Source organism: Staurois parvus, unplaced genomic scaffold (genome assembly GCF_062004578.1).
Source record: "Staurois parvus isolate SC_StPar_1 unplaced genomic scaffold, SC_StPar_1.0 ptg003814l, whole genome shotgun sequence".
NCBI classification, from domain to species: domain Eukaryota; kingdom Metazoa; phylum Chordata; class Amphibia; order Anura; family Ranidae; genus Staurois; species Staurois parvus.
In genome coordinates, this window is record NW_028321610.1 from 1 (window position 1) to 13,297 (window position 13,297).

General features: G+C 45.7%; 1 protein-coding gene across 1 annotated transcript in view; it reads left to right on the top strand.

The window, feature by feature from the left end:
- The first annotated feature begins 86 nt into the window (after positions 1–86).
- The window catches only part of LOC149427367 (period circadian protein homolog 3-like), a 35,727-nt gene continuing 22,516 nt past the window's right edge, over positions 87–13,297 (top strand). The window contains exons 1-4 of the mRNA XM_089668087.1: positions 87–323; positions 3,536–3,784; positions 3,999–4,747; positions 7,248–7,440. Of these exons, the coding sequence (XP_089524213.1) occupies positions 173–323; positions 3,536–3,784; positions 3,999–4,747; positions 7,248–7,440 (1,342 nt within the window). The 5' untranslated portion in view covers positions 87–172. The remainder of the gene's footprint in view (positions 324–3,535; positions 3,785–3,998; positions 4,748–7,247; positions 7,441–13,297) is intronic.

The window sequence follows — 13,297 nt, forward strand, 5'->3', positions numbered from 1 at the left end:
TCCATTACTTTTAGTTTGCAAAGCTTTTTTGGTAGGCAATTCTCTATGGAGTTGATTGATTAACTTGAGAGACCTTGATGACTTCCACTTCAACACTGTCCTCGAATTTATTGTATCGTTGCAAGATGTTCCTGAGCTAGCAGCGCCTACAAGCCAGTTATCAGCGGAGTCCATGGTTACAACCGACGCTCAGACAACAGCAGCCGTGGTGGGAGCTCCACTGACCGATCTCACACTGTCCATCAAGGCCATGAGTGTTGTGTCCGTCACCAGCCAGTGTAGCTACAGCAGTACCATTGTGCATGTTCCACAGCCTGAGTCAGGTACTTCTCATCTTTCCATATCCTGGAGGATTCATCGTCTTATCTATTTCCTGAAGATGTTAACATATGCCAGCCAGCTTGTCCTGCCAACTGAGCTTTTTCTGTCATTTATTGTTCCCTCCCTTTCCTAATTATTTTTTCCTTTCTGTCTTATCTCTTAATTTTTTTTTTCCTTTCCTTCCCTCTTCCCTCCTTTTTGTTTTCTGTGCTTCTTTTCTCTTTCACTTTCTGTCCCTCCTTTGTCTTTTCTTCTCTTCTTCCTCCTCCTTTGCTCCTTTACCTTTTCTACCTTTTCCATCCTTCGCCTTCGCTCCATCTTCCCTTCGCTCCATCTTCCCTTCGCTCCATCTTCCCTTCGCTCCATCTTCCCTTCGCTCCATCTTCCCTTCGCTCCATCTTCCCTTCGCTCCATCTTCCCTTCGCTCCATCTTCCCTTCGCTCCATCTTCCCTTCGCTCCATCTTCCCTTCGCTCCATCTTGCCATCTCTCCATCTTGCCATCTCTCCATCTTGCCTTCTCTCCATCTTGCCTTCTCTCCATCTTGCCTTCTCTCCATCTTGCCTTCTCTCCATCTTCCTTCCTTAGTCTTCTCTTTCTTCCCTGCTTTATCTTCTCTCCTTCCTTCTTTCCTCCTCCTTCCTGCCTTCTCTCCATCTTTCGTCTTCTTTTTCTTTCCTCCTACACCTTCTCTCCTTCTTTATTTCTGCTTTACCTCATCTCCTCCTTTCCTCCTTTGCCATATCTCCTTATTCTTTCCTCCTTCGCCATGTCTCCTTCTTCTTCTTCTGTCCTCCTTCGCCTTGTCTCCTTCTTCTTCTGTCCTCCTTTGCCATGTCTCCTTCTTTCCTCCTTTGCCATGTCTCATTCTTCTTCTGTTCTCCTTCACCCTCCTCCTTCGCATTGTCTCCTTCCTCTTCTCTCCTCCTCCACCTTGTCTTTTTCTCTTTCTTCTTCTTCTTCGCCTCATCTCCTCCTTCTTCGCCTCATCTCCTCCTTCTTCGCCTCGTCTTCTTCTTCTTCTTCTCCTTCTTCGCCTCTTCTTCTTCTTCTCCTTCTTCTTCTCCTTCTTCTTCTCCTTCTTCTTCTCCTTCTTCTTCTCCTCCTTCTCCTCCTTCTCCTCCTCCTCCTCCTCCTCCTTCTCCTTCTCCTCCTCCTCACCTTCTTCTCCTCCTCCTCACCTTCTTCTCCTCCTCCTCACCTTCTTCTCCTCATCTCCTTCTTCTTTTTCGCCCCTTCTCCTCCTTCTCCTCCTCCTTCTCCTCCTCCTCCTCCTCCTCCTTCTCCTCCTCCTTCTCCTCCTCCTTCTCCTCCCTCTCCTTCTTCTCCTCTTCTTCTTTTTCTCTCCTCCTTTGCCTCGTCTTCCTCTTCTTCTCTCTTCCTTCGTCTCCTCTCCTTCTTCTTTCCTCCTTCACCTTGTCTCCCTCCCTCTCCCTGCTCCCTCCCTTTCCTCCCTTTCCTTCCCTTCCTTCCTTCCCTCCCCTCCCTTCCCTCCCTTCCCTTCCCTCCCTTCCCTTCCCTCCCCTCCCTCCCCTCCCTTCCCTCCCTTCCCTTCCCTCCCTTCCCTTCCCTCCCTCTCCCCCCTCCATTAAACTAGTGCTTCGTATAGATTTGTCGATCAGTCTCTAGCTAGAACCTATTGTTACTTTCTCCTATTCTATTTTTGTACTGCCACAAATCTCCATTATTCTAGTTACAACAAATGGGCACGCTGATTCCGAGTCCGCTGTGCAGGATTCTGCACGCCAATGCTTGCTGGCTTTTTTGAACAGATACCAGCACATCTCCAGCAACTGCAGTATATAGTGGAAATAGATTAGGGAGAGGATGAAGGTCTTTTTCATCTCATGCTGGTGGCTCTGATGTGTCAGCTCTGTACATGGAGCTTATGACGTACAAATTTCATCAGTACAACCGAAATCAGACGTTTGGCCAAGTTGGAAGTATTTTTTCAATTCTTCATTTTGAGTTATATGCCACGACAGAAGGCAACAGCTACAAAGCTCCAACTAGCTTTATTTTAAAACTTTTTTTTTTTTTTTGGTCTTTTTTTTTTTTGCCTTTTTTTTTTTCGTCTGATAAAATTTACGCAAATTTGCTACGACTACCTGAATAAATTCTTTTTGAGGTCTTTGCATACGCCACAAGACACTGTGACATTTTGGTATCTAAAACTTTTAAAAACTTTGGTTAGGTCTTTGACTACAGTGTTAAATGTGTCATTTTTTCAATTTTTTACTGTAATTTTACAAAATTAGCTTTTGCAAAATGAAATTAATTACAAAACAGCTGTCATATTGTGTGTTGCATTAGTTTTATTTTTCATATCATCTAATTTGGATGAAAACTTGGCCATCTAAATTTTTTTAATTTTTTTTTTCTAACATTTTTTACCTAGAATTGGTTTTTTTTATTTTTTTTTTTACTACCACCATCATTTCATTAGCTTGTGTATGAAAAGCTTTCTCGAGGAGGGTGTTCCTTTTTGCTTATTGTATTTATTCTTATTATTATTTATTATAAGTTTGCATTTGATTGGTTGGTAAAGGCAACAAGGGGACTGTTTTGAGTTACTTTTAATACACAAGACCCCAATTTTTTTTTTATAGTATAACTTTAGCCAAAATGTTTTTTTCTCTTTAGGTTTTTGGCTAGAGTAGGAAATAGAACCTCTGTCAAGGTTGTTTTTTTTCTGTCTGTGGTCCTGTTCAGGAAATTTTCCTTCACATCCTGTCCTGGTGACACCACAGTCACTGAGGCAGGAAGTAAAGGGAAACCCCAATGGGGTCAGTAAAATGCTAACACAGGTTCTAGCCTTCCCCACTCAATTAATAAGTTGTTTATTACTATTGTATCCCTGTTGGAGGTTTCTCCCTCATTTCTTGTCCTGGTGATGTCCCCAGGGCAGGAAGTCGGGGAAAATCTCCTGTACAGAACCACAGACATGAAACAAAAGCCAGCAGGGGTTCTAAATATTTCCTACACTGTCCATTTTAAAAAAAAAGGGAAAAAAAAGAATAAATTTTGGCTAGAGAGACACTCATTGTCGCCTCGCTGGGGTCTTGTTTTTTTTTTCCTTTGGGATGAATAGAATTTGTACAGTTTAAAATTAGAGAAGGGCTTGATTGTCTTTTTTTCCCCACTTTACTGTATTACTGCCTTTGTTTACTGTTCTTGCACAGTTTATTTACTGCCGTGATGTGTTGTGTATTCAGAGGTGACGGCCCTAGAAGATGCCACTGGTGGCATTGACCAGATTGAGATGAGGTCTTCACAAGCAGCCGGTTCCACGATGGCACCGGAGGAGTTTAAGCAGGTTGGGTTGACGAAGGAAGTTCTTTCTGCTCACACGCAGAAAGAGGAACAGAATTACGTGGACCAGTTCCGGCAGAGGCTCCTGCAGTCTCCGTACAGCAGCTATCTGCAAGAGGACAGCCACAGCAAGGCATGCTCCCATGAACAAGGTATCCAAGGTATTTGTCGCCATCAGAGTCTGGACTTCTACCACATGTTCACTTCACGTTTTTCCATGAATGAACAACTTACCATCGTATTTCTAAAATCTTAACATTCAACACTCTAAATTAAAATAGAGTTTAAGATGGCTTTAGGTCAATATGTGCTCTTTTTCCTAAGAGGTTTTTTTTTTTGTTGATTGGATGTTCTTTATTTATGCAGGTGAACACTCTTCTCAGCTGACCTCTCCAGCTGCTTGGAAGAAAGGTAAAAAACAGGGTAAGCACAAACGGCAGAAACCCATGGAATCTTCGGACAGTAATGGTTCTCATCCCAATCTGCCACCACGGCCAAGGAGGCCAGGTCCTTTGCCACAGTCTTGGCCGCCATCTGAAGTTTCTCATCCAAGCCCTTCGAATATGGCTTTCCCCCCTCCTGTGATGATCCCAATCCAACCGGCCTACTCTATGCCGGGTTTTCAGATGCCGCACATGACTACCACGGTGGCAGGGGACTGTACCACCTCAACCGTGGCTCCCGAGTCCATACCGCAGTCCAACATTTCCTACAACATGCAGACCTTCCCAGGATTCCCCTCACCTTACATGGGTACCCTCATGGCTGTTTTCCTCCCCAACTACAATATGTACCCACCCATGAACCCACAGATACCTCAGCCTTTCTTCCCTTCTCAGTACCCTTGCCCACCAGCTTATCCGTATACTGGAATGCCCAGCACCCCTCAGAATGTTCCATCCCAGATCCCTACAGACTTTGTGGACCCAGCTTCTCGAGCTTCATCCCCCATGTCTGCTGAAGGACAGCAGGAAGCACAAACCGAAGATCCACACCTCTTCAGTAACTCTAGAAGCAGCTCTCCCCTGCAATTGGTCCTCCTTCAGGAGGAATTACCCAAGCCGGCAGAGCCTCAAGAGGGAGCCAACACTGAGAACCAGTCGGATATTAAATGTGTGAGTTTTATGTTTTGTCCATAAAGCCTTGTTTACACTTGCTTCGATTTTAACACACATTTTAACAAGTGTTACTAAACCCACCACAGTACAATCAGTCTGTAGATGCAGTAAAACATGCTTGTTATACTCACTGTGGAACCTAAGAGGTTAATCCTCTACATTGTGTAAAAAGGCTGTTTGATCCTGTCTTCTCTTGATCCTACTCTTCTACTGTCCCCAAACCATCTGCTGATAGAGCAGAGCCGTGGGAGTAAGCTGCACATGCTCAGTTATATATTATACATGCTCAGTGTATATTGCTAGAGAGTTGTTTTTTGTTTTGCTTTTTTCTTGAGAGAGTGCATCTGATTAGCACAGGGCCAATCAGCACTGTCCAGACAGAGGGTCAGGGGTTATGCAGCCTCATAGGACAATCAGGAGAATGAACGCTTCTCCTACAAGCTTTAACCCGTGCTCTGCTGGACACTGATAAAGTCACAAGACTGCTCTAACTGCTGATAATAATGGGTATATAACAGTTTATATTTACTAAAATACTTGAATTCCCATGTTCTGTGTACTGTGGGAGACCAGATATACTAAATGCAAGGTCCTGGGTTTAGTAACACTTCAAAGCTCCTACCTCTTTGTCATGCTTTTTTTTAATGTGTTTTTGATGCTTTTGTGATACTCTTTTAAAGTTTTAATAAATCTTGGCAAATGCCCTGTTTGTGTTGATTTTCTATTTGTTTTAAAGTGGCCCGGTAGAACCTCAGCTCATTAGTACCATCGTTCAGCAGATCCCCAGCTCGGTAGTAACCTCTAGCTCTCCTGATCTTCCACTCCTTAGTAACCCCCAGCTCTGCTGATTTCCTGCTCTGTAGAAACCACCTAGCTTTGCTGATCCTCCACTTAGTAGTAGCCATCCGTTCTGCTCATTCCCTGCTCAGTAGTAACCCTCAGCTCTGTTCATTCCCCACTCACTAGTAACCCTCAGCTCTGTTCATCCCCTGCTCAGTAGTAACCATCAGCTCTGTTCATTCCCCACTCAGTAGTAACCCTCAGCTCTCTTCATCCCCTGCTCAGTAGTAACCATCAGCTCTGCTCATCCCCCACTCAGTAGTAACCATTGGCTCTGCTGGTCCCCTGCTCAGTAGTAACCATAAGCTCTGCTCATTCCCCTGCTCAGTAGTAACCATCAGCTCTGTTCATCCCCTGCTCAGTAGTAGCTATCAGCTCTGCTCATCCCCTGCTCAGTAGTAACCATCAGCTCTGCTCATCCCCCTGCTCAGTAGTAACCATCGGCTCTCCTGGTCCCCTGCTCAGTAGTAACCAAAAGCTCTGCTGGTCCCCTGCTCAGTAGTAACCATCAGCTCTGCTCATCCCCCGCTCAGTAGTAACCATCAGCTCTGCTCATCCCCCGCTCAGTAGTAACCATCAGCTCTGCTCATCCCCCGCTCAGTAGTAACCATCAGCTCTGCTCATTCCCCGCTCAGTAGTAACCATCAGCTCTGTTCATTGCCCACTCAGTAGTAACCATCAGCTCTGATGACCCCTGGCTTTCTGACCCTCCTCTCTGCAAGCCACATGTGACATCTGCTATTTTCTCCTGCTCCGGTCCCCCAGCTTTCCTGAGCCTCCGCTGATCAATCCTCACTCTTCAGTCCCATTCACCTTCCACTATAGCATTCCCATGTTGCACAATACGCTTGCCATCTGCTAGTTGCTCCACTCCAGTCTGCACCCCGCTCGCCTTCTGCTTGTTGGTTTCCCAGTGCAACCTGGGATATCTCATACCTGCAATACCTCCAAAACAAAGCTAAGCTAACCTTGAACACATGCCCTTCAAAAGCTGCACGTGCCTTTAGCCAGTGTTGTCATAGACTTCTGCGGAGGCCTTGGAGATGCTTTGAAGCACCAAGAAGGCGACATGGTGTATAATTTTTGAAGCAAAGCAAACATAACAGTGTGAACAGGACTGTAAGCATACTATTTTATTTAGTGACCGTGGCTTTGATTGGCATTTAGAGCGCTTTAAAAAAAAAGCGTGTCCAATGCAACATTTTGAAGCAAGTGTAAACGAGGCCTGATAATGATTTATGGTTGGCTTTGTAATTCACGACCAAAGGAGATATCAAAAGGACTAATGTAGCAGAAACCTTGGACCGTTCTTGTATTGTGTGGTACATGGTCACTTTTAGTTTTCATTGACAGCCCATGTGACATGACGACAATGTAGAAGCACCATTGGGAGACGGGGATAGAGCTTTGTCTCCTGTAACCGGAAGTGCCTTAAGAAAGACCTTCATAGGCTGGATCACCAGGAATGTTTTAATGAAAGCTGTATATGTAATGATTTGGTTTTTATTGACTTTGTGAGATCTACCAAAACCAAAAACCAACTTAGTTGTCCAACCTTTAGAACATTGAATGTTCTCAATGCTGTGTTCCTTCTCCCACAAGAAGCTAATACAGCGATTAAACGTGCTACACATCTGCTTTGTGTCTTCCTCAACAGACGGACGCGGCGGTGGACAGCGGGAACAATGACAGCCACTCTGCTTCTAGTGAACTTTTTGATCTCTTGCTGCAAGAGGATTCCCAGTCTGGTACTGGGTCAGCAGCTTCAGGAAGCGTATCCGCCAATTCCAGCTCCTTGGGGATTGGTTCCAACGGTTCTACCTCAAACGGGACGTCAGGAAGCGGCATAGGTAATGAATCCATTGGGCACTTCCTACCTTGGTGACCTAAATAGTAGTTTTGCCATAGTAAGTATCCATTATCCTAGTCTAACCATGCTCAAACAATGGACTTCCAAATACACCGGACCTCACGTATAATAGCGGGAGGAAGGAAAAGGAAAGGGTTTGTGTTGCCCATAGCAACCAATCAGATGCCGCTCATTTTTATTCTATTTTTTTTTTTTATAGTTTATATTATTATTATACAGGATTTATATAGCCAACAGTTTGCTCAGCGCTTTACAATATAACGGGAGACAATACAGTTCAATACAAGAGGGTTAGGAGCAGACTGACAACTCATGGGGCCCCCAGGCAATTGGGGATCATGGGGCCCCTGTGTCCTTGCCTACACTCAAAACACACCCAAAAAAGCCTATAAAAGGTACCAGGGGCATGTTATGGGTCCCCCTACTGACCCCAGGCCCTCGGGCAGTGCCCGAGTGCTCGAATGGTCAGTCCGCCCCTGTTTAGGAGGGCCCTCCTCCTTGGAGCTTACAATCTATATGAGTGTGATTTGTCTATGATAAATTACCTCATTTATCTTCGGTAACGTTTGAATTACCTCGTTGCTGTTTGTAATCTTATATGTTTATGGGGGCAGCCATATTTATTCATTGCAAATTCCAACTGTGCTTCCTTTAAAGAGAACCTGTCTCATTCAAATTCTGCTCATTTAAATTTTGTCGTTCGGTTTGTGCGGGCTTATCTCTGAAAGCCATCATTCTGCTCCCTGTCACGTTAACTCTACAGCTTGAGAATCGGCAGGCACCCAAGGTCTGAAACCTGTTGCCCTTTCAAATGCCTAACTTTTCATGCCGTCTTTTAGCTTCCTGGTTTGCATAACCGTAGTAACAGAATCCAGAAATTGTTCTTCCATTGAGCTTCAGAGCTCTGATGTTTCACTCTGTGGTGCTCTTTCAAGTGCTGGGAGATTGCGTGAGGTCAGGCTGTTGACAAGGAAGCAACTGGCTCTCCTCTGGTGACTCCCTGACTCGAAAAGTAAACATAGAAGAAAGGTGTGGGGTGCTGGATCTTGTAAATCTTTAGGTGTTCCCTGTCTGGTCTTCAGCAGTGTAGAGGGAATTGATTATTCATAGTGGTTGCTGAAGGTCAGCTCTTTGTTCGAGTAACAATTGGGCAAACAAGGGGAAAGGTGCCAAAAGCAGAACACAAGCACATATTTAAAACCTAACTCCAGGTCCAGCACTTCCTTCCCCTTGATGTGAGCACCTTGTTCCTGGGGGCCCACTACAGCGTTCTGCCCCTGGGGGAGGGAGGATGTGATCTGAAGGGAAAGGCCAGCGCCCTTCTCACCCTTCTTAGCCCTCCAATTCTCTTGGCCTTTCCTCATGGCTATGCAAACCCTCATTCCCTCACCCCACCCCCTCCCTTTTTTTTCCTTCAATATCCCCTAACCCCACGATTTTATATTCCCTTGGTCAGAGGGTACTTTGTCTCCATGTCTCATTGTCCCGAGGTCAGCTGACAGGATTGGGTTCCCAATGATGAATACCGAACATTCTGACCAAGACGATTTGGACCTCATACAGGGGTTAGACAAAAGAAACTGAAACACTATAGGATTTGCAGATTTGAAAGTGACAACATGTTTCACGTTGAAAGCGAAAGTGATGTAACATTCTTTTGCTTTCGCTGTGTGATGAGACCCCTAGCTCACCGGTGGGAAGCCTCACGTTCATATCAGAGCTTCCTGAGCTTCAAAGAGGGCAAATTGTTGGTGATGATTAGCTGGCGCCTCTGTGACTGAAGTTGCCAATTTTTTTTGTCGCGTCGCGAGGTACAGTATCAAAAGTTTCTGGGCAAACATCATTTGGGGATCATGGGGCCCCTGTACCCTATTTTTTTTTTTTATATTATACAGGATTTATGGCGCCAACAGTTTGCTCAGCGCTTTACAATTTAACAGGAGACAATACAGCAACAATACAGTTCAATACAAGAGGGTTAGGAACAGGGGCAGACTGACAACTCATGGGGCCCCCAGGCAATTGGGGATCATGGGGCCCCTGTGTCCTTGCCTACACTCAAAACACACCCAAAAAAGCCTATAAAAGGTACCAGTCCCATCTCATGGGGCCCCTTACTGACCCCGGGCCCTCGGGCAATGCCCGAGTTTCCATATGGTCAGTCCACCCCTGCTGATAAGCGCGGTCGACTTGGTCAACTGACCGAAAGAGACATTGCGCAGGATTGTGACCCGGAATAAGAAAACAACTGCTGCAAAAGTGACTGCAGAGCTCGATCTCAGTCCCTTGAAGTCCAGGTTTACTTTCACTTTAAGCCCTGGTTCACATATATGCGGCCGGGTGGGCCGCGTTTTGCGTGGGCACGAGAGCCCATTCATGTGAATGGACTCCCGTGACACGTAGGGAAGAAGTCCCTGCACTTCCTCTGAAAACGCAGCCGAGGTTCCCAGTACGGTTGCGTTTTCCAGTGTGGACGGCGTGCCATTAGAACTAATGGTACCTGCCTGTGTGTCTGCATTCCTCTGTGCGGGTGGTGCGGCTGCACGGATTTTCGTGCGGATCCACAGCGACTCCACCCGCACATATGTGAACCTAGCCTAATGGTTTGTTTTGGCCAAGCTGGCCCAAATGAGCCATTTCCTTCTATAGAGCTGACAGCAGGTGCATCCCATAGTAAACTTCATCTAGCATTAGAATGCAAAGTGGAAAAAAACAATGCCTTTGTAGAAGGAGTACAGTAATTGGTATGATGGCTCTATCTATGTAGATTATGTATGGTGTATATTCTCTATTTTGTTTGGCGTTTCCCTGGGTGATCTGTTTCCCCCCCCCCTCAGAATACGGTAAATTAAATGCAATCTCAGTAATTCAGCCTTCGCATGTGAGCACTTGTTTGATTTATTTTTATTTTTTGTTCTATTCAGTGCTGATTGTCACAGAAATGACACTGAGAGTGCCCTGGATTGAAACAAGTATACACTAACGAGGGATATGCTTTAATATTTCTTGACTGAGTTTAACAACCACTTTAAGCAGTCATCTCCTGAACTTAGCTCTTTTGTGGGGGGGGGGGGGGGGGAGTTATATCTGACGGATTTATGGTCTGTACAGGGCAGTGTGTACAGGAAGGGGGGACGGGTTAAAGTGCACAGTGTGTGCAGGAAGGGGGGGGGGTGTTGAATTAAAGGGCACAGTGTGTGCAGGAAGGGGGGTGTAGGGTTAAAGTGCACAGTGTGTGCAGGAGGGGGGGGGGTGTAGAATTAAAGGGCACAGTGTGTGCAGGAAGGGGGGTGTAGGGTTAAAGGGCTCAGTGTTTGCAGGAATGGGGGGTGTAGGGTTAAAGGTCACAGTGTGTTCAAGAGGGGGGGTGTAGCATTAAAGGAGGGCAGTGTGTGCAGGAAGGGGGTGTAGCAATAGAGGGGGCAGTGTGTGCAGGAAGGGGGTGTAGCAATAGAGGGGGCAGTGTGTGCAGGAAGGGGGTGTGGCAATAGAGGGGGCAGTGTGTGCAGGAAGGGGGTGTGGCAATAGAGGGGGCAGTGTGTGCAAGAAGGGGGTGTAGCAATAGAATGGGCAGTGTTTGCAGGAAGGGGGTGTAGCAATAGAGGGGGCAGTGTTTGCAGGAAGGGGGTGTAGCAATAGAATGGGCAGTGTTTGCAGGAAGGGGGTGTAGCAATAGAGGGGGCAGTGTTTGCAGGAAGGGGGTGTAGCAATAGAGGGGGCAGTGTTTGCAGGAAGGGGGTGTAGCAATAGAGGGGGCAGTGTGTGCAGGAGAAAGAGGGCGGGCAGTGTGTGCAGGAAGGGGAGCAGTGTGTACAGTTCTATTGGGGGGGGGGGGGGGGGGTGCAAGTAGCTGGCCTTGCCTGGGGCGCAAAGTAGTCTAGCACCGGCCCTGATGTCCACACCCCGCATGTCCATGTGTATCCATGGATGGCTGAAGTTGCTGTGCGGAGAGTGCACTCACTGCACGCTCCCAGCACGACGGTCAGACAGCTCCTGGCTTCTAGTAATGGTTGGGAGCCAGAGGGATCGGTTGCTAATCATGTGACCACTGTGATAGCCAATCACAGTGCTCACTAGATTGGGCATTCATTCCTGCCCCCTGGGCATTGAGATCCTGTTAAAGGGACATTGTGCTAGAACCTTTGTCAGATCCTGCCTGTGTCCCCTGTGGGGTGATTCATCCTCTTCATTTCTTCTGTGAGCTTTGTCACTGGAACTAAAAGTGAGGGAAAATCCAACATTTTAAGTCATCGCCAGACCAGGCACAGAGGGGAAATCTTACCATGACCAGTTACCTTGTATAGAAGAAGCTAGTAAGTCGTTCATCACATTCAACTGGAATTATTCCATAATGGTGAAGATGTTTCATAGCTTTTCCAAGCTGCTTCTTCTGTTCTAATGAGTGTCAGGAACGCAGCCCTGGATTTATACCTACTCCCGGCAGCACAGACGCCTTGATCCAATCACTATGGAATGTGTCAAGGCAAATGTTGATTGTTGAAGAAAAGGAAAAGGGGGTGTGCAAACTATGGAACCACCTTCTCAAATGACATAATCCCATCCCTCTGTGTCGGCAAATCTGTAAAGGGTGTTAATCATTGGATTTACATGGCTGAAGGTTGACGTTTCCTTTTACTTCCTGTTATGTCTGCTTGACAGGAAGTAGAGCTAAATCTCCCCTTTGGGGCACAGCTGGTCTGCATTGTCTGTGAAGGTTTTTCTTCATCCAGGTCATGGTATATCTAGTAGTAGTTGGTCACATAGAACTAGACTTGTGCTGTGGTGATGAGGAAGTTTCGTAGCTTCTCCAATCCACTTCTTCAGAGGTACCAGAACATACCCCAGCAGTTCTATCCACACGGGTAGCACAGATACCTTCATACAGGGGTGTCAAACTGGCGGCCCTCCAGCTGTTGCGAAACTACAGGGTCCTATCATGCCTCTACCTTTGGGAGTCATGCTTGTAATTGTCAATCTTGCAATTCCTCATGGGACTTGTAGTTTGGCAACAGCTGGAGGGCCACCAGTTTGACACCTGTGCCTTAATACAATCACCACGGAATGGGTCAAGGCAGATGTTGAGTAGCTAAGAACAGAATGGAAGATGTGAAAGTTGTGGAACCACCATGTATTAGGCCTTCCTACTACCCACCCTTGGTATTAGGAAGTCTGCATAGGTGTTAATCCTTGGATTTACATGGCTGAAGGTGTGAAGTAGAAATGTGCACGACGGAAACATTTGTTTCCTTTCTGATTTAAGTTAATCATTTTGTTTTGTTATATTCATTTTGTCACAATGATTTGTTTTCGTAATTCATTTCATATATTTGGATTTGTTTCGTATATTCATTATTTTCAAATCGATTCGAATCTTGGAAGATAGCTCTATTTGTTCTATTTTATTCTATTCTTTTTTATATTCTATTCTTTTATTTTTTTTTATTCTATTATGTTCCTTTATTTTCTATTCTGGTTTATTCTCTTCTCTTCCATTCTATTCTATTACTTTGTTGTATTTATTGCAATATGTATTTATAATTTGTTTACGTTTGTTACTATTGTGATTCGGATACATCAGAATCTCCAAATAATGAAATTTCTTCTGAATTTTGATTCGGAACGAATGGCACACATCTAGTGTGAAGTGTTGTCAAATTGCTGGGGTAGGGATGTTAAACCCACGTTGCATGCGGAAGCCAGATGATTTTGAAGGCCTCTTCCTCTGTTCAGAGATGGTTTTGAAGGCCTCCTCCTCTGTTCAGAGATGGTTTTGAAGGCATCCTCCTCTGTTCAGAGATGGTTTTGAAGGCCGCCTTCTCTGTTCAGAGATGGTTTTG